This window comes from Theobroma cacao, chromosome 4, assembly GCF_000208745.1.
Source record: "Theobroma cacao cultivar B97-61/B2 chromosome 4, Criollo_cocoa_genome_V2, whole genome shotgun sequence".
Classification (NCBI taxonomy): domain Eukaryota; kingdom Viridiplantae; phylum Streptophyta; class Magnoliopsida; order Malvales; family Malvaceae; genus Theobroma; species Theobroma cacao.
Window position 1 is genome coordinate 25,493,564 of NC_030853.1, and position 20,668 is coordinate 25,514,231.

General features: G+C 33.8%; 2 protein-coding genes across 4 annotated transcripts; one reads left to right on the forward strand and one right to left on the reverse strand.

Moving 5' to 3' along the window:
• On the reverse strand, nucleotides 324-9,811 carry LOC18602598 (DNA topoisomerase 3-beta). 2 transcript variants are annotated; one of them, XM_007034089.2, is made up of 15 exons: nucleotides 9,682-9,811; nucleotides 9,526-9,582; nucleotides 8,657-8,760; nucleotides 8,072-8,165; nucleotides 7,358-7,457; nucleotides 6,695-6,938; nucleotides 6,268-6,430; nucleotides 6,060-6,179; nucleotides 5,774-5,853; nucleotides 4,297-4,575; nucleotides 3,529-3,697; nucleotides 3,318-3,446; nucleotides 2,998-3,210; nucleotides 1,823-2,002; nucleotides 324-1,188 (listed from the first exon to the last, which is right to left on the reverse strand). In XM_007034089.2, the coding sequence occupies exons 1-15, from the start codon at nucleotides 9,706-9,708 to the stop codon at nucleotides 535-537; spliced, it is 2,613 nt and encodes an 870-aa protein (XP_007034151.2). In that variant the 5' UTR covers nucleotides 9,709-9,811; the 3' UTR covers nucleotides 324-534. The 2 variants fall into 2 exon arrangements, with proteins under 2 accessions (XP_007034151.2, XP_017975219.1); XM_018119730.1 differs by having other exon boundaries at nucleotides 8,072-8,160; nucleotides 9,682-9,781.
• LOC18602599 (protein BCCIP homolog) lies at nucleotides 9,933-14,172 on the forward strand. 2 transcript variants are annotated; one of them, XM_018119731.1, is made up of 9 exons: nucleotides 9,933-10,156; nucleotides 10,547-10,698; nucleotides 10,826-10,896; nucleotides 10,999-11,223; nucleotides 11,845-12,054; nucleotides 12,160-12,225; nucleotides 12,310-12,399; nucleotides 12,500-12,556; nucleotides 13,813-14,172. In XM_018119731.1, the coding sequence occupies exons 1-9, from the start codon at nucleotides 10,074-10,076 to the stop codon at nucleotides 13,909-13,911; spliced, it is 1,053 nt and encodes a 350-aa protein (XP_017975220.1). In that variant the 5' UTR covers nucleotides 9,933-10,073; the 3' UTR covers nucleotides 13,912-14,172. The 2 variants fall into 2 exon arrangements, with proteins under 2 accessions (XP_017975220.1, XP_017975221.1); XM_018119732.1 differs by lacking the exon at nucleotides 12,310-12,399 and having other exon boundaries at nucleotides 12,469-12,556.

Genomic DNA, 20,668 nt, shown 5'->3' on the forward strand with positions numbered 1-20,668 from the left:
TCCCCTTAGTCTTGAGTTTGCACTCTGCTATATTTTGATTTTCGCCCCCGAAGTCAAACTATTACATTTTCATAGGTCTCAACTCTCAAACGTGGCATGCAGGTGATAGCGTACATATTTTTCTTTTACTTATTTTTTGTAAAATGGAGATCAAGAAAGAAAGGAAAATGGAACATGGACTGCCATCTTTTTGTTATATTTCAAACATGGCATGTGGTTGTGTAATTGTATACACCGTGAATGAATTACAATATACCCATAAAGATGCAATGGGCAATGAGCTTATGCCCGTAAAGATTTCGTTTTAAATAACAGTACCAGAAGAAAAAGACTAAAGAAATTTTTACGAGCTCAATTTCAGATTACAACTGTAGCATAGAATTTTTATGTTCATCATCGGGGAGGAGGTAACAACTTGTGCAACATAGCATCTTTACTAAAAGATGAAAAAGCATCTGTACCAAGGAATAACGCAGATCATTTCTCCGGCCACAAATAAAGGACCCGAAAGGAAAAGTTCATACAAAATATTGTTCAAAAATCTCGGAAACTCATTTTAGGGTCCACTTGTTTTCCAGCTGCGCGTCCTCTTCCCCTATATCCGCCTCTACGTGTTCCTCTTCCTCTTCCTCTTCCTCTTCCACCCAAGCCTCTACTAAATGATTTCCCATGCTTCACCTCCACAAACGAATGAAGCAACTCATCGCAAAGAATGCAACCAGTATGCAAGGTAGCTCCATCTTCCAAAGGAGTTGTTTTCTTATTAAAGTCAACCTCTATGATTGTTGAGTCACATTCAGCACAGCGCTCTCGGGTAGTGGCAATACGGTGAGCACCTTCAGGGAGTAAGACAAGGCAATTGCATTTATTGCAATAAAGTCTCCACTTCGGAGCACTTACTGGGTCTAAAACAAGTGTTCCACTGCATTCGGGGCAAGCACAGACTCCCTGTGCCACTACAGAATGGCGACATGTGGGATGTGGGCAGAGGAAGCACGGCATGCCTGCTCCTTTCCCCAGCTTCCCTGAACTACCTATCCTTGTGGCACCAAAGAGAGTGTCCATACCTTCAAATGGAGGACTATTATAGCAATATGGGCAGAGTGGAAATGACTTGCCTTCGGGACCAGGCATGGAGAAGATCAACAGCTCGAAGTTATCCAAAGGACAAGTAAGTTCCTTGTACAGCTGCAGAAATATTAAAATGCGAGTCACAACAGGCAGTGCAATGACACATATCCAGACAAGGAAATGCTTGAGGCTTTTCCAACCATCAACTTTCAAAACAACCAATAAGACCCAAAATATTGCCACATATTGAATGAAGTAGACACATAACATGGAATTTGCTGCATTAAATTCAATTGACTCTAATTTTCTTCAAGAATTAATTTCTGAAAAACATATCCAAAAAATGACCATTCCTATACTCAGGGCACAAGCAAGGCTAAAGATGACTACTTTTCCCTGTCCAGTCAGATCCACAGGTTGCACCAGCTTAATTCAAATAGGTTTCTTTACAAGAGCAACAATAAGAAAAAGAGGGACCTAGCACCTTTAGTTTTACAAATTAATAGATTCTAGGATTGATCCAGAGAAAGGAGGAAATGAAAGAATAAAAATAAAAAATAAAAAATAAAAGGGAGGGGTGAAGAAAAGTGGCAAGCTAAGGAAAGAGATTTATTAGAGTGTTTGAACTTTTCTTTCTAATCCATGGATTTTGCAAAGATGCAAGAAGATATTTATAGCTAAAATGTTTCCACATGATTGATGCTCCAGTGAAACTTTGAAGTTTGCAAGAGGTCCAGCATTTTGGTATTACCTTGATTGTGCCTTTTTGAGGAAGATGGTAAACCTCCTCACATGTGCCACAAAACAAACGTGGGGGTTGCATAGAGATGTACTTCATGTACCGCAAGCATTTCCCACACTTACTTAGTGCACGTCCTGAGTCAGCTAGTGGAGAGAATTGTGCTTCAAACAAGGCATCCATGTTCTCAATCTGGAAAAGAAAAGGGGGAGTTCACTGATAAATAAATAAATCTAAGCTACAATATCTAAAAGCAACCACTAAAACTAGTTAGTTCCTCATACATGAAATATATACACATGAGCATTCAATGAGTAGTTAACTTCAGATTTTGTATCACAAGTCAAGGTCTATTGTAACAACAGCAACAATAAAACATACTACAATTGTGCTATACTTAGAACCGTATCTTGGGTAATATTACTAAAAACAAGGTCCATGGTAACCAACCCAAATCAAGCGACAAGCATGATTCCTCTGAGAAAAAGTTCAATTGAGTTTAATACTTTAAAATGTTAATAGAATTTACTTCTTAATTAACAGAATCCATAAAAGAAGATGCTGAAACGAAATTTTAATGCCACAAGGCATGAGCATTATCAGATAGCATTACCAAGGGATATCATCATAAAATTTACAGCATATACCTAGCAAATCCATCCAAACCAATACAAAGATACAAAGACTCAATGCATATACTTGGTTTAAAACAACAGGGATAGACAACTCACAACTATTAAACTCTCCCCTTCCCAATAGTTCACACTTGTAACATATCCTTATAGCATTTATGTCTAACCATCACAATCTTGCTACCAAACTTCTCCAACCTCCCCAAGACACATCCACACCTCAATAACAAACCCATATGATCCTACCACTTTTGCTCTTTCTATCATCTTACATTTGCATCCTTCAGTTCGAAGCTACAATAGACAAATGCACTTGACTATAGAAACCTATACAAGAAACTTCTTCTTTTTCTTTTCTATTTTGGGTATTGTCCTCCTAAACTGAAACTCTTTCTTCTCCCGGCCATTGACGTTTTAAATTGTAATTAATGAAAATTTCAAGGTTCAATTTGGAATTGCAATTACGAACCACAAGCCTTTTCTTGTAATTTAGCCATGAGGCTATTTAAGCATGCAACTAAAATGTGCAAGTACTCAACCATATAGTTCTCTGACCTGCTGAACAAAATAACTGAATTTTTGCTTGAATTGCTGTAATACGTGTTGCACAACATGAGAATGATTGGCCTGACCCTTAGCAACCAAAGTAATCTGATGCTCAATGAAACTGCGAATGTCTGGCAAACAAAGATCTGGATCAATGCATTGATAGCCTCTTATCAGTGTTATGCCTAAAGCAGTTGGAACCAATTTCCTACCACCTTGTACCTGCATTTTGAATAAGAATAATATATCCAAACAATACAAAGAAAAACTAACATTTTGCATGAAAAAGCTAAATATCACAAGGAAAAACTTCAATTTTTCTTCAGAACCTGCACATAGTTCCGCTCACATATGTTGTTGATATGCACAGGAATTGAAGCATCTGTGCCTATTCTATTCCTCTCCATCAGAGAAATCAGCTCGCTCTCACTGAGATAATCAGGAGGTGAAGTCTCACCCTAAACAATTTAGAAAATCAGGCATCAGTAGCAAAATTTGGAAACTGGACGGTTCATTACGTGGAGGAGGTGAATATATTACCTCATATAACTCCACTTTTGAAACTTCAATTTTCTCCCCTTTTGTAAACTGGGGAAGATTTTTTTCATTTATGGCCAACCATGGCATAATATATGTAAATCCTTGTGCTGTAACATGCTGCCCAATGCAATGGAAGTATTCTCCGCCAACTAAAAATTCTACTTTTCTCCTGAAATAGACATCAAGTAATAAATATTATAAAATAGAAAAAAGAAAATAGTAATGTGTGTCAACCAATGATATAGAATCTAAATATCAAAAATTTTCCTACATCAGTGAGCATGTCAACAGTATCCAAATCATGGCAAAACAAACTACAGAAACAACCATGCTGTTTTCCACCAGGTGAGATCAGTACCATGGACCATATCGCACTATGATGGTCCAGTTAGAACCATACCTTCAGTAAGCTCAATAAAAACAAGGCCCTTCTCAGTAGCCCAACCCCTCCCCCTCCCCCAAAGTCTTCTTTGGTCTTGCTCTCCTTTTGACAGGAACATCCTCCTTCAAGAAACAACTGTGGCATTCTATACTGAAGTTCACTTATGGTAGAGCATCAAACAGCACAATCCAATTATATATATCCTTTCCACCACAATAATTTCCACATCCTATGGGGGCATCTAAGTAGTCAAAAAGCAAGTTGTAAACACAAAAGGTGTACAACCATATATCATCAAGGTCTGCATTTGACCAAAGTAGAATATGAAACACTGCCAGATACAACTAAACTAAATAAACAAGAGGATTAAACATTAGGCCTATTACCTCACATATTTGCAGTCAGGAGACACAGTTCCTATAAAATGTTGACAGACGTACTGATATAAACTCCAAGCATCTTTTCCAAGAATATCCTCAGTTGCTGAATGCATTGGAGTTATAGGAGGATGGTCACCGGCATCTGTTCCAGACCTTGGTTTATGATAACCTTCAGCAAGCAATCTTTGGACATAATCACCCCATAGTGGATTATTTGCTATTACATTAAGCGTGCCTTTGAAGTCAAATGAAGCAGGATATGCTGTGCTTTCTGTTCGTGGATAACTAAAACCGCCAAAGTTCCAAAAGAAAAATACCAAAAAGAAAAAGAAAGACTATTTAAAACAATAATGAAAATATCCAATTAGATGCTGTTATATCTGAAGAAAAATGTAACACTGCACCACATTATGACAAGGCTCATTCTTAACCATGCTTATCAGAACCAGGACTTAAATTAATGATTCTGAACCATAGCCTCAGTTTTCATGGCTCAAGGCTTTAAAACATGAGTTAAGGAGCAACTGCAAATTCAAAGAGCCATTAACCCTAACTCATGTCTAAGTCAGGTATATACAGACCAATCACGTTATTTTTTATTAGTTACTGTATAGTCCAAAAATACAAGAAATATATCCATGAGTGTATGTGTGCATTGTACTCTTCCATTGAAAGCACACATAAAATCTAGCTCCAGACAAACCCCCCCCCCCCCCCCGACCTCTAAACACACACACACCCCTCTTCCCTTCCCTCCCAAAATCCCAAAAACGCAAAGAGATCAAGAGTACATATTGCTAGACAGTAACCACAAAACAGAGTTTAGTAGATAGTTCCATACTTAATCATCTAATTAAAGATAAAAGCAACAACAAAAGAACTAAATCGTCCAGCTTATTATTTCTAGCATAAACCTCCCTGTAGAAAATTTCCCAATAGCATGCTGAATAGCATATTAAGAAACCCATGCTGAGTCTAGGTATTCCCAGTACTTTAAAACTAAAAGAGTCATCTGAATAACTAGCTCTTTAGTGAAAAACTTTATCATTCATTAGTATATTATTACCAACTCAGCAGTCAGCTCTGAACATCATTCATTACCAAGGTTAAATGTGTGATAAGGTAAAAAAACTTCTTACCATATCATCAGAATCTGCAGAGTCTTTCTCCTAGAACACATTATATGAATTAAGATTCATAGCTCATATGGGAAACAGAGAAATAATATAAGCACATATACATGGCCACCTGGCAATAAAACTCCTAAACATATTCTTATTAGACAAAATCTCCATTGGTACAGAAAACATTTTGCTAGCCTCATATAGTAGCACTTAACACCTAAGAAAGACTCCAAGAATACAGGTAGAAAATCTATTTGCTTTTTCCATCGTATTCATGACAAATTGCAATGGCATTACAAAAATTAGTAAGGAAAGGTACAAAGAGATTCATTGTAATCGAAAGAGTGAGAGAAGAAGACCTTATGAAACCTTGTGTATACAAGCGTTCCGCAAGTTGCATGGCTGTCTGAGGTCCAAAGCCTAGTGCACTTGAAGCAACCTGAGCAAAATTAAGAGAGTTACCTCAATTTATTTTTCCCTAAACGAGACTGCTATTCAAGAATTAGCCATGCCAAGCAAAGATTTCATTCCCATCCACCCATCATGCAAAAGCAATTTATAGTTCCTTTAAGCAGCTATTCAAGAATCAAGTATAAGCTACTTACAAGTGAAAGATTAGCAAAAGCATATCATAACTCTTCTCACCTTCAAAAGATTCACTGTGTTCAGACCAGAAGGTCGACCTTTGCTTTCCTGTTTTTCTGATACATCAATTACTTCAAGAATTCCATCCTCTGTCACCAACTTCTGAAACATTATAGCAACCTGAAATATAGAAAAAAAACATTAATCACCATAGCTCATAAAAAATAGAAGAGCAACATCAATAAATGTTTATGTAACAAGGCCTCACATCTATGTCAAACAACTTTTGACGTTTCCATTCTAGCTGAAGATCATAACCATTCTGAATAATATAGGGACGCAATGCCCAAAACTTTTCTGGCTTAAAAGTATTAATTTGCAAATAGCGCTGTACACAAAACCCAAGTGTGGGGGTTTGACATGGACCATAGCTGAAATAATCAATTAATAAGCCAATTAAATGGTTGTTCCCAAGTGGAAAATAAACAAATCGTATCCATGAAATAGTCAGAATCACTCTAGAGAAGGGGAATGAACTAAAAAGCAAAAAACCAACATTGCAAACTTCTCATGTCCTCCGTAAGGATATAAAATTTAAGCAAATAAAATGCAACAGAAGCACAATCCGCATGAAAACTCTAAAGAAAATGCATAATGAACAACAAATGATAGAGAAGAGAGATGAAAGAACCAACGAGATAACTCTGGAGTCAAGATTCCCATATTTTCCTTGAAAATAACGAGTTTGAAATCGGGTAAATGCAACACCAACTTTCAAATCTATCTCTTGCCGAGCATCCACAGCCAGTGCCTCATGTCTGTTTGGTTCCACTAGGTTGTCCATAGCCTTTGAGATGTCTTTCTCAGTCACAGAAGAAAACCTAGCACGATAAACCCTTTTCTTTGCCTCATTCATATGAAACCCCGTACACTCAATGACTACAAAAACATTAAGATAGTGATAATAACAACAAAAGTAAGTAGATATGGAATCTGTCGCTCAAAGAAGATCTACAAACAATCTCATGCTCGTAACTAATCTGAGGAATTTTGTAGTCATTCCAAAACGAATAACATTTCTTTCAAGCCATTCCAAAAGGTTAAAGTTCAGAAATTTGGAACCCTATTCAGTGTAATGCCTTATAGAATTACCAATCAGGAAACAACAAATAATTTTTCTTTTATGTCTTTTTTTTGCTCAGCAAAGAATCAAACTGATTTCAAAATAGTAATGCAGATTGATTTTACATGAATAAAACATGACATACTGTCATAAATTTGCTTAACCGTGAAGTCATGCAGCAACAGGTATTGCTTCACAGTGATGTACATAGAAGTACAAAAGGAGGAAAAATTACCTTCAAAACAAATGTTCTCTCCTTCACGATCACAATCCAACCATAGTACCAAATAACCACAACCACGAGCTTCTTGGCTTAAATGTCTAGAAATATGGGCCTGATTACCCCCAAAAAAAAAAAGAAATTACACATTTAAAAAGGAATTATAGCTTTAAATTATTACATCAGAACACAAAGTTAATACACAATCATCAGCCAAGAAATCAAATACAGACTTATCTGAACCATAATGTGATATAGAAGCAAAATTTGTAGTATTTATCTACTAACTATATCTGTCATGGTTTATTGTCATATTATTTATGCATTGCCACTAGTGCAGGCAAAGATAAAGGAAGTCAGTTTTAGTAGGTCAATATTCCATGGTAAACTACAGCTATATCCTCATGAACATGAATTTTAAAGAACTCAAGTAGTCAATGAAATTAATTTAGAATAACAACTTAATTAAGTACAGAATTGATATATGCATTTGGATAGGAATTTTCACAGCAGGAAGGGAGAACGCTTTCTAATACCATGACTAAATTGCAGATATACATTGAATTCAGATGGATTTGTCAACTAACTGCCATCACCAGCTTAACTTAGTTGCATGCAGATGATGATAACAGAAACACATGTTGACCCATAAAATCACTCAAGAGAATGACAATGAAAAAATTATAAAGGAACTGCATATTGATAGAAAGTTGCATAGATTATATATACCTTTGGGTTTGATTCTGTCTTGATAACTGATGCTTGAAATAAATCTAGAGGATTAGTGACATTCCAATCTTGATAGGATGCTGGAAAATCTACACTAGATTTGCACAAGAAAAAAGAAAGGAAAAATATCATCATGAGAAATTAAGCCAATAAGTTAGGAAGGCTAACAAAAGTAAACAAAACAAGTACCAAGTTAGATTAGTAGTTCGCCTTAACATCTTCTACAAGCCATTTGTTATGACTATATTGTAATGCCGGTTATACTGTAATTTAATGCAAATATATAGCTGAATATGTTTTTTCCAGAATCAAACATTAAAGTAATATCTTTCCCTACACCAAAATATCCACTCGAGCCTTTCAATCTTAGCATGTGAACAAAACTATTTTCTAAGTAGAACATATATAAAAAAAACTTAATAATGAAGAATGCATCAATATAAAAATAACTTAATAAGGAAAAATCCATCAGCATTATAGGCACCTTACTACAACAAATCCTTAAGTCACAGCACTAAGCATAAGCAAGGAGCAAAATAAAATTATCACATTTTTTGTTTTCAACATATCAGGGAGAATAAGGACCTGAATACATGTCCAATAACTGAAGTCACTTTATAATGGGCATTAAAGCCAAGAAACGTCCCGTTGAATTCATGGACTTCAGTACTACCCCTCCTTGTTGACATCTGACAAACACAATACAACTTGTAAATCACTAACAAAGATTCAATAGTGACAATTGGCATGGCATTCATAAAAAATGCTGGTGTTCAAACCAAAACGTCAGTATGCATTGCAGTAAGCACTAAAATGAAATAAGAGAGTTCATGATTGTGTCATACACTTCACCTAGCTATGCCTGTAATTAAATAAGTACAAAAGGTGTAACTTCAATTTAAAATATGATGGACCAAACCCAAGCCCAACAAAGGGGTTTCAAAATTTCCAAATGGATTACTGTTTATTCAATACAGAAGCCATTATGAAGGTAGTTTAAGGGGGGCAAAAAGGAATTGGTGTTGGGGGGGGAGGATCAAACAAAAAAATTATACCGTGAGGACATCTGCGAGTCAAACGCTAAAATTGAAATCAAGCCAATGCTAACTTTTTAATCAGGGATTTTTAATTTAAATTTTTTTTATCGAAAGGTTAAAACAGTACAAGAGCTTAGAGCTTGCATTAACTTCAGTAGCTCAGAACAACTGTTAATTCAACCAAATAATATTGAAAGATTTTTATTTCTCTAAAATTCTTTTTTGGTTACTATGTCTGTCTGCTTTCAACTTGTTTTGTTGGTACTTAGAAAGTAAACCCAATGGTTAATAGCATCAATACAGTAAAGATGAAAATTTTAAGGTTTAAAATGTAGAAATCAAAATTTCAAGGTTCAAACTTGTAATATTTATGAAACTACGAGGCTTTTCACGAAACAAGAGGGAGCTTAAGCATACTTTGCCATGAGAGAGTACGGAAGCGATGGAGAGAGCGATGCTAGGCTTCTCCGCCACCTGCAGTAACAGTGAGACAACCAACTTAAAAATGAACGATTTTGATTAATTTAATTTATGTGTTTAGCCTAAAGAATAAACATCTGTTTGTTTATATACCATGAGAACTTTAGGCGGAGGAGACATTTCGTTGCTTGGATTAAACCTGCTTTTCCACCTTCCCTCTTGGGTTTTCTGGCTTTTAATTTAACGCCTCGGAGCGGAAGCATAAGAGCAGAGAAATATAAGGGCTCTCTTTCTCTCTCTCTCTCTCTCTCTCTTCGAATTAAAATAAAAGCGTAAAACCCTAAAATGCCCACAGTCAGGCCCGAAAAGGGCTAAAATACCCTCAACATTTGTCGAAATTCCAACTTAACTCAAATCAACTCGAAAGGGGAAAGGAAGCACTGCTTCCTTGTCGCGGCGGTTCCTGGCGCTCCTCTCCCGTCTTCCAGTTTATTTTTGCTTTTCGGTGTGGCGTCGTCCGCTACAATCTGCACCAACAAAAAACAATGACGAAGACGAAAGAAGCTGCAGTCTTTTCCCCCTCTAATACTTCTCTAAAAAACAAAGCTTTGCGAACATTTACAGCAAGGTATACACACTAAATAATAGTAACTCCTTTCTACTTTCTTTTAATGCATCTTTTATTTTTGATCTTTCAATTTATGTTATTCGCCTGACTTGAAGTTTTATTTCAATGCTGAAAATAAAGTACTTACCACCGTTTCCATATTTAATTAATTTTTGAATATTGTTTGCTCTATAAAATTATATATTTGTAAATGTTTATGCTTTGTTTGAAGTAAAGTAAAGAGATTTTTCTGTATTTAATCCAATGAAAATGCATACATACTATCTGAAAAGACAAATTTATATAATAATAGAATAAAATTATTTTACTACGTTAGGAATTAGGGCCTTTGATCCTGCACCTTATTGTGAAGCCCTTCTAACCCTTGATTTGCTGCCAATTTGACAGCAGATTAAACAAGATGCAGCGGAAACCAACCAGGCGTCGTCGACTGCTACCAGTTCTGCCTTTGACTTTCTCACCATTTGCTCGTTCTGTTGCTCGAGCTGCCACTGCTTACCTGGTTAAGGATCACATGCTTGATTACAAACAACAATCAACAGGTTTTTCAGCCGAATTGAGTTGTCTATCGTGTTTAAAGAGATAACCATTCTCTTTTCTATTGTTATCTGCTTGACTTCCCTTGGTATTTTGGAGTACATTCTTATTGCTTTCTGACCTGAATTGTAGGCGGTCAAATTAAAAACAAGTTAGAAAAGATAGACAGACAATCTGAGTCGTCTGAAGATGAAGACTTCAATGTAAATAACTTATTCCTGCAACTTTGAATATGCAGTGAAATATATATATATGAAGAAGATTTTAGTTAATTTGTCTTTTTTGCTTTTCCCTTTTTCCTTAAGGGAGTTGTCCAAGCAGATTTTGCCTTCTTTGATCCGAAACCTGATGATTTTCATGGTGTGAAAACCTTGCTGCAATCCTACCTTGATAACAAGCAATGGGATTTGAGTGGTTTCATAGACTTGATATTGGGACAACCCACAGTTGGAACTGTTGTTAAATTAGAGGATGATGAAGACAATGGAGTTTTTTCTGTAATTACTGCCCTCAACTTGGGGAGATATAAAGTAAGAAACTTATCCTTTTGATGTGATTGTTTCTCTTTGTACATGATCTCAGTGGCTAGCTTGCTTTTGGTTAGAATAAGCCACAAAATTTTAGGACCTAGGCTTTCAGCTTTTAATGTATATAAAGGGAAGTTAACTGTTCTCTGTTTAACCTTTTCCAATTAGCTGGATTAATGATGGACTGGCCCCAATATGAAATTGATTTGATTAAAGGTAATCCTTACTGCCGATCTGATATATGGTACCATTCTGGTTTACTGTACTTGGGATAAATTAATATTCAAAAGTCTACTAAATACCTGATTGTTATAATCTGAACTCAAATCCCTTAATGTAAATGAAGGGCCACTGCACAATGTGATTGATTAGCTAGTAAACAAGCTTTTCATATAATTCTTTCTTGTGATAGAATGATTTGTTTGTGTAAAGTTCCCCAAACCTGAAGCTAAATTGGTCATGATGTCAAGTTTTATCACTCGTTAATGTTTACCTCAATACCTTTTCACTCTTCTTGAACCATGGGTGGTTTCATAATTTTATCTGTTGAGGTGCCATTTCTTGTGTGAACATGTGAAATAAAATGCCATGGCTAAAATGTTGGTGAAATGTTGTTCTCACTAGGATCACAAGTGTATTACAGAGATCAAGGAGTTCCTCCTTAACATATGCCATGAGAAAGATAACATAGGCAACTTGAGATCACTTTTGGGAGAAAAAGCACAGGATGTGGGTCTCCTGGTTTCCCAACGTGTGGTGAATCTCCCTCCTGAACTCTTGCCACATCTTTATAATGCACTGTTTGATGAAGTCTCATGGGCTACAGAAGATGAGGTTAGATGTTTAGAAAACGGGTGTCCTTAGTAAAATATACTATCTCTTACAACTGGAAACACATATCACTGGTAAACTCATATGGTCTTGTTTTACTTTTTGAAGCCCACAGAAGAGCTGTGTGATTCCTTCCGCTTCAAGTTTTATATACTAGTAAGCAAAATTTACAAGGTATAAGTTCTTCCTTGTGCTGATTGTGCTTTTCATATCAGCATTCCTATGATTCTTTCTCTGACTTTGTATACAAATTTACAGCAAAAAAATCATAATCGGAAAAGGTCTTCAGGCACTGACAAAATTGAGGAAATTATATATATTAAGCCAGAAGATGAGATTTTTCATAAGGTATTGGTTCTTTGATACATCTAATCTACAATATATTGTGTGTCTATTGGCTTGTTTTTGACTTTGCAGTTTAATGATTCCCTTCTCAAACACATTTCAGCTGAGCATGTGGTCCTTCCTTTTCCCTTTACAAACTCAGCAGGTCGCAACTCATGAGGTTAGTAGGAGTGAACTTCAAACTTACTATAATTGATCCTTCTAGCTCAACTCTAAAAATGCTTCATGGGTAATTTCCTTTTGGGTAAATTACCTTATGATTTTTTAGATTTTTGACAACCCTTGTCCCCTTTTTCCGGGATTTCAAAAGTGAACCTTAAATCTCTTGAGGTATTATCCTGTAGTAATAAGGGGTTATAATGTTAAACTTTAAATGAAGAGAACAAATTTCTCAATTTTTTCAGAGGTCTAAGTGTCAACTGTCAATTTAAAACCCTTATGGCTGTATTTGAAAAACTTGAAACCAGAAGAGTGTAATGTAACTGAAATATCTTAACGAATGTAAAGATACCTTTTTAAAATTGTAACTCCCTTCAATTATCTATGCATGTCTTAAGTTATTACTTTAAAAACCTCAAGGTAATCTTTGAAATATTCAAAGATCGCAAAAAATTGATTTAGGTTCCATCTGGTCTAACTTTTACTACTTGCTTCTTGCTTCTGAAAGCAAAACGTAAAATGCTTTTTGGATATTGAAACAAACAATATTTTTAGAGAATTAAAAGTATATATTTATAACCTTTTATTTCTAAACTTCATAGATAACAAAAAGCATGATTTTACTTTTATGGAACCATTATTTTTGAATTGGCATTACCTTATAGCCATTTCCTCATTTCAATCAAATATGATTTTGCATTTTAGTAGTTGTTTTTACTTTATAGCACATTTTGAGGAAGTAAAAAGGAGACAGGAAATAAATAGGTAAGCAACATGTAAATGGGACCTAGTTTGTTCTCTACCCTTCTCTCTTTCTGTTCAAGTGTTTGACATTTATGGATTTTGTTGCAAGACTTACATATGAACCCCAAGTATGACATCTTTACCCTTTTCTCTTTCTTTTCAAGTGTTCGACATTTATGGATTTTGTTGCAAGACTTACATATGAACCCAAATGTGACATCTTTTCCTGAAATTCTACTCTGGGAAAAACAAACCTTTAATAACATCTTGTTTGTGGTTCTTACAATATATTTTTCTTTTCAACAGTAAACCTCTGTGCATAAGGATTAAGGATGTCCCTTCATACATAGAATATTATTATCTTTATGTTAATGTTTCTCTGTTCATTTTTTCCTTGTTTATTGTTAATGCTACTAAAATAGACAGTCTTATTGGATAGTTAATACCTAAAATGTGCTTTATCTTTCTTCTTCAAACTAATGGCTAAATTATCTTCTATCAATATTTTTGCAGCTAAAAAATTACCAGTTAACGGGGATTGTCATGGCTGTTGAAGCAAAAAATATCTCCTCATTCAGACAGCAATTACATACTTTAATAAATGATTCTTGAGTTTTATTGTAAGATTATAAAAGTTTTGATTTTGTAATGACTGTATCTTTGAGTTAAAAGATTTTGCAAAGTCGGTAAATGTTCAGGATGCAACCTCATAACTTATGGTGATTTTCTTGCACCAGTTTGGGGAGCTAGAAATCAGTCTTTTTCAAGAGTCTCCAATTTTGTAAGTATAGGAGACACCCGGACCTTATTTAAGGTGACATTTTTGTTGGAATGATAGTTGTTGTGATGGATAGCTTTCTCTTTTTGGTTCCATTGTTAATGGTTTCTCCTTCCTCCACTGTGAAACTATTTGTCTTTTAGATTAGCTGTAGTTGACATTTAGTCCAATTATGCATTCAACAGTGAGAACTGAGAAGCTTGGCATTGCTAAATACTTGTTTGATTTCATGAAAACCTGCCCCATGTTTATCGGCTTTGCATTTTTCTTGGATAGGTAATGATTCGATTGTGGGGAGTGGAATATTAACTTGTCCCCATGACCATTAGCATGGTTTGAATGAATACAGTTCTAAACTGTAACAGCACAAAAGAAAAGAAAAGAAAAAACAAACATAAGATCAAAAAGAGTAGGCATCAAACAACTTGAAACAAACATTGAAAGGTAAAAACTGAACGAACTATGCGCAATAAGAAGATATCCCCACTTGGAAGAAGCATTTAAATTTGGTTTACAGCATTTTTGCCAAAAGAGCATATCTTCATGGCATGCTAAGCTCTGCACTAGCGAAGACTCCTCAACCGGATGATCTTCTGATGGTGTTACCAAACTTTTTTGAGCCTCTTTCTTCACTTTCAAATTTTTAGGCTAATTCCATGTCAGTTCATTCCTTGATCTTTTTCCTTTGGAGGAAGAAAAGAAAGAAAAGCCTTTTCCCCTGTGGGAAAAACCCAGTAAGGTGGTAGGAATTGATTTTTTTTGGAAAATTATCCCATGCACCCCATTTAATTATTCATTACAGGGTGGATTCCTAATTACTAGAGTACATGGCCCACGGATTTCACCCAAGTTCTCACAAGCACCAGCTGAGCATTCAAAATTCCACTTGCTATTTGCCTGTCAATTGGATTACTCCTTTCCTATTGGCTCCTTGGCCCATAGAAACTTACAAACATCTTGTTTTATTCTTTGTCAGCCCCTTACTCCACTCCAATAATGCCCGAGTAATTGTACATAAAGGCTGAGTCAACAAAAAGTACTGGAGCCCACAAATAGTACATATAAACTGCAAGCCTAAAACTCATTTTGGCCTCCCAAAAAAGTTGGATTTGAAGAAAACCCCATTTCATCAATGAGCATTTAAACAAATTTATCATAATAAACAAGCCTCAACCTCACAACAAGTAGCTACGATGTATAACTGCCATTAATCTTTGACCTTCATTAAATCAATTTCGTGCAATAATAGACTACATTAATAAACGTGAGAAGACAAACTATGCGGTCTAGAATAAAGACCTCACCTCTCTAGTTTTGTTATTCTTTTATGCTCATTAACTTGTTTACTCACTATAATTTTCTTAATTTTTTATTTATATAAGAGAATCAAAGATACGATACTAAACACTAGTTAAAATATTATATATTAAGTTATATATAATAATGAAAACTTTGAATTACAGAAAGGGAAAGCATGTCAAGATCCATAACTGGTTTGCATGTCCAATGAACAAGTTACCTCAAAAATAAAACTTAATTTAAAAAAAAATTGAACGTGAGCTTAGTAAATATTGACGTAGGGCTACACTAAGCAACTATGGGAGGAGAAGTAGTCAAGTAGCAAACGATAATGGGAACCTTGAGGGAGTCCACTTTCTTTGTTGCCCAATCCCATGCATCTGTTTTTCTCAAGGGGCATGGAAGGGTGACTTTGGCTTTGGGATAGCGATAACATTGAATATATCGATATAAGTAATTTAAAACTTAAGATTAAGCGTAAAAGAAGGGAAGCATGCCGGTTATATGCTTCCAAGTAACTATTAGCTTTGTCTGGTCCCAATCGAATATTCTCATGCAAAGTGCAGGGCAACTTCTTTTTCACTTTAGTCATCATTAGCTGAATTTAGGGTTTAGTTTATTACAAGTTACAGAGCTACTCAATCCATGTCCCCCTTTCTTTTATTTTTTTACTAACGGAAATTAAGAGTGGACAAGAGAAAGTTGTTAAGGGGTTGTAGCAGTCCAAGGCCAAAGCTGCCAATGACTTGCAAAAGTGATTAAAGTCAAACCCACAATCAAGATAGATAAAGAAGAATCGCCCACAGTTATAGGGTTATAGCCGCAAAGGCCATGCTCAAAGTCGGTGGACACTGAACGAGGAATGGATCATAGAAAACGATAAGGGCATTTTTTGTTTTGAGTTTTTTCTTCGTCTTGGTCCCTACGGGGTATGTTCAACTTTTATATTCAGAATGCCTTAACCTTACCTGTATTAAAGATATAGTAACAGTAATAATTATTAATTTATTATTAGTATTGTATTATAGTTTAAGGACAATGATGGAGAAGAACCAGGTTCATTGTTACGAACGGTGTGGGGTTTTTTCTTTACAATATAAAACTTGAGGTAATAAGCTAGCTAGTGCTTACAATAGTAAAGTTAGAATGAGACTGTTCACCTCGTTGCATTAGAATTCGAAGGATATTTTAATGCATACAGAAACCTCTTGGTTACGTAATAAAATTTGCAAGTGTGATGGGTATGAACTAGCCATACAAAGAAAAGTTTGCTAGCTACTGAGCTGGCTCTATCTTATCTTATAAGCTCTGCCCTTCATTTTTTTTTTTTAAAGATTCAAATGTAAAATTATTATCAAATTAGATGTTTTGAGTTTTAATCATGACGAGATTTTAATAAAAAATTAATATATATATATATATATATATATATATATTANNNTTTAATAAAAATTAATATATATATATATATATATATATATAATGTTAATTTAGGAATGTTGGGCTATATATTCATTTGAATACATAAATTCAAACTTTGAAGGATTATTGCATGAAAATTTGCACTTATCGCATATGTAAAATATTGATTCAAGGCTTTCTCAATCTAAAATAGGGTATGAACCTATTTTAGTACAATTAAATAAGATTGAGAGATGAATATAACAGGCTCAATTTTGGAGCTTTAACTTTGCACCAAAAGCTAGGATAACAAATAGCTAATTAAACTTAACTATTATTATTATTATTATTATTATTAATTCATGAACCACTTGCAAAGCCAATATTACACGTTGTAAATATTTTTACATTAAATGCAATCACATCAACTTATTTTGCGCGATTCGATTACCTCTCTTCAATCATTTTCATGCGGATTAAAAAAGAAAGGATTCATGTATTTTGGGGAAGTATAAACATTTAAATCTTTGACCCAACCCTCTGGCCTTGCCCTATAACCTATTAATGTTTAAAATAACCTATGGGTGTGCTTGAGCCACAACTTGAACAGCAAAGAAATTTCTAAAGTGGGGGCTGAACTATTAGGCAAGTTTCCGATTGGAAGGGTAATATATACAGGTTTGCCAGTTGCAATTAATTAGCTCAGCTCAACTTGCCCATGGCTGCTCCTTTCTTTCAGAGTGAAAGCTTATCTTCTTTATATATATTCTTAATTCTTGACATGTATGATAAGATATCATTACGTTATGTGAATGAATCTTGAATATTGAATAAGAAATAAATATATAATTAGAGAAATTAAAATCAAACATAAAATTTGAATGAAATTTACATGCAACGAGAAGTTAAAAAAATTTTCTTAACCTTTTTATTTGTCATTGAAATAAAAAAAGATTCCTTCAACTTCAAAAATATTTCAGAAAATAAAATGAAACAAATAATTAATGCTACTATGAAATGGGCACCATAGCAACTTGCAAGAGAAGCAAACTGGTGAAGTAAAATGTCGTGAATACAAAAATATCAGGCAGAGAATATCTGACAAAACTGTTCCAAAATTAAAAGAAATACTATATGGTAAATTTAATTTTAAGAAAATAAAATTGGGCTAACACCTAATCATTAACCCTGCTATATATATAATATATAGGATTCTTTCCAAGCTTTGATTGGAAGAGACTTTTAATTAAAATAATTGTATAAATAAATAATTAAAATAAACGTTTAAATACCTGCAACCGTTAGTTAAACTAGTATTTAAAAGTGCCAAAATAAACAAAGAATTTACATCGGACTTCGTTCCTCTTGAATTATTAGAGAAGCAACACGTGTCTCCTAGAACAATAAAATTTGGTCAAACAGAGGAGGTTGCATGTGAGTGTGTGCATCAATGATTGAACCTCACGTTGGTTCAACGGTGGATTTTTGCAATTCGCCGACGTGCAAAGTTGAATCGTATGTAGTTTGGGGTTGGTCCATTTCTCCAATTTTAAGAAACGAAAAGCAAATTAATGTAATTATTAGTTATAATTACATTTAAGATCACAGATCATCAAAGTTAATTAATTTCTAAAACTTACATCAAATCTATAAGTTAATTTAAGTTAACAAAAGGATGAATGTTAGTTAGGTTTTTTTTGGTTAATTTGAGGCTCATTTAGTTATTAAATATTTGAATGTTTTCATTATTAGCATTGACAATAGTTATACAAAAGATAAAAGAAAATTATGAGCTAAGGTTGGGACACTTACTCTTCTTATATTATAAAATAATTATAACATTTCAGAAAAAAAAATATATATATATATTTATTATATTGTTGCAGAGCCTAGAAAGTGTAATCCCAAATTCCCAATAGGCAATAGGGTAAAAATAATGCTACTAATTACTTAATTCCATTAACGTGTTTGTGCATGTTTTTAGATTCCTCTTATTTTGTCTGTTAACTAATTTACATGCAAAAATCATTTATATTTAAATTTAATTGAAAATAAAAAAAATGGAGATAAATTTCAAAATGATGATTCAATCACATTGTCAACATTGTAATCTCTAATGATTTTACACAAAAAAAGAAATTATACCCACCATATCTCCATTTATTTATTTTTTTCCTTTTGCCTTCCAATTATATCATCACCGCGTACAGATTGCTGGACGGTAGCTTCCCAATTTTGAAGGCTTATTAAAAGTTTATCTTATCTTGACCTAACTTTTTCCTGGAAAGATCTTTCAAAATTGCCTTTTATGTTTAGTATGATATCGAATGCCTTGAACGCGTGGTTGCCTCTAATTATAATTTATAACAAGGATTATATGGAAAATAGTAAAACACCCAACAATTCGATTGTCCCACCATTCACAAAAAATAAATACTCATTATTGTTATTTATTATTAATATATATATATATATTTTATACATAAGAACTAAAAAGGTTCGATTTAAAATTCTTCAGTTTTAAACAACTCCAATAATCGAAAGTCGTTATAAGATGACATCACTTAAAATATTAGAAACATAATGGGTACTTGAGTTATTTATATGAATCATGTTAAAATTAAATTTTAATTTGTTACGAAAACTCAATTTTGCTATCAATGACTTTTTTACGTAATTTTAAGTATTAATAAAATCTTTCTTAATACAAAAGTTAAGTTTTTTTTACTTACTTATGTTTTATATATTGAAAATCATTGTATTTAAAAGTCCAGTTTTACTTTAAAAAATTATATTAAGAACACAAATATTAATGTGACAAAAGCAACCACAAATTCAATTACCATAAAAAAACTCCCTATGTTCTCCCCTTGTTGGCTAAAGGCACTTAATAGTCATAATAGTATGAAAAAAAATAAATAATAAATGGATGAATAACTAATTTTTTTCATTAAAAATTGAACAATTAAATTGTTAAACACTTTTTAAATTTTGAAAATAAAAAAAGTTGATGAACCATGTATACCTAAGTCTGGGTCTTTAAATAGAAGAAAGGAGAGAATGGGTTGATTGGGCTCTGGGCCACTTCAGTACATGGCGTTAGTTAAACACTCAAGATCTGGGACCAATTGCCTCACAAAAAATAAATACTAAAAATAATAAAAAAAGGAAAAAGACCCGGGGACCAGAAGAAAAAACTAAAATAAAAACCTGCTAAGCTTTGTCTGGTCCACTTCAGCACCTAATATTTTAAAAGAAATTTATATAATAATTAAAAAAAAGAAAGAAGAAGAAGAAGAAAGGATCAAAAACTTCTCTGCCTCACAAAAATGTTTCAAAAGAAAAAAAAAAATCCAAAAGAAAATTCCTGGATCTGTCATAGTCCACACCTATTCACATCAGAGATCCTTTACATCTTCAACTATTTATTTATTTAAAGCTAAAATACAAGAAAATACAAATTGTTTCTCTCTCTCTCTCTCTCTGTCTGTCTGTCTGACATTGTAATTATGATGAATTAAGTAAAAATTAAATAAGATTAAAACAAATCTGACCCACCCCTTTTTCCTCTGTGCATTAATCATTGATCATTAGCACAAACGGTTGTAGTGTTTTGTGCCTATCAGAAGCACCCAAAATTAAAAGGGCAAAAAAAAAAATAAAAAAAAAACAAAATTAACTATGCTGTTTTACAGAAGGCTTGAAAATTAGGATGGTTTGACGTTTAAGGCCCGGCATTTCCATCCCTTCCTTCCTTCCACCGTCTGTTACGCAGTTTTAGGCTGAGATTTTCTGTAATAATAACTTGTAATTTAATATTATTCATTCTTTTGAAAAATTAAAAAGAAAAAAAAAGGTCAAACAGACATTTCCGTTCTTTATCTATCTTTG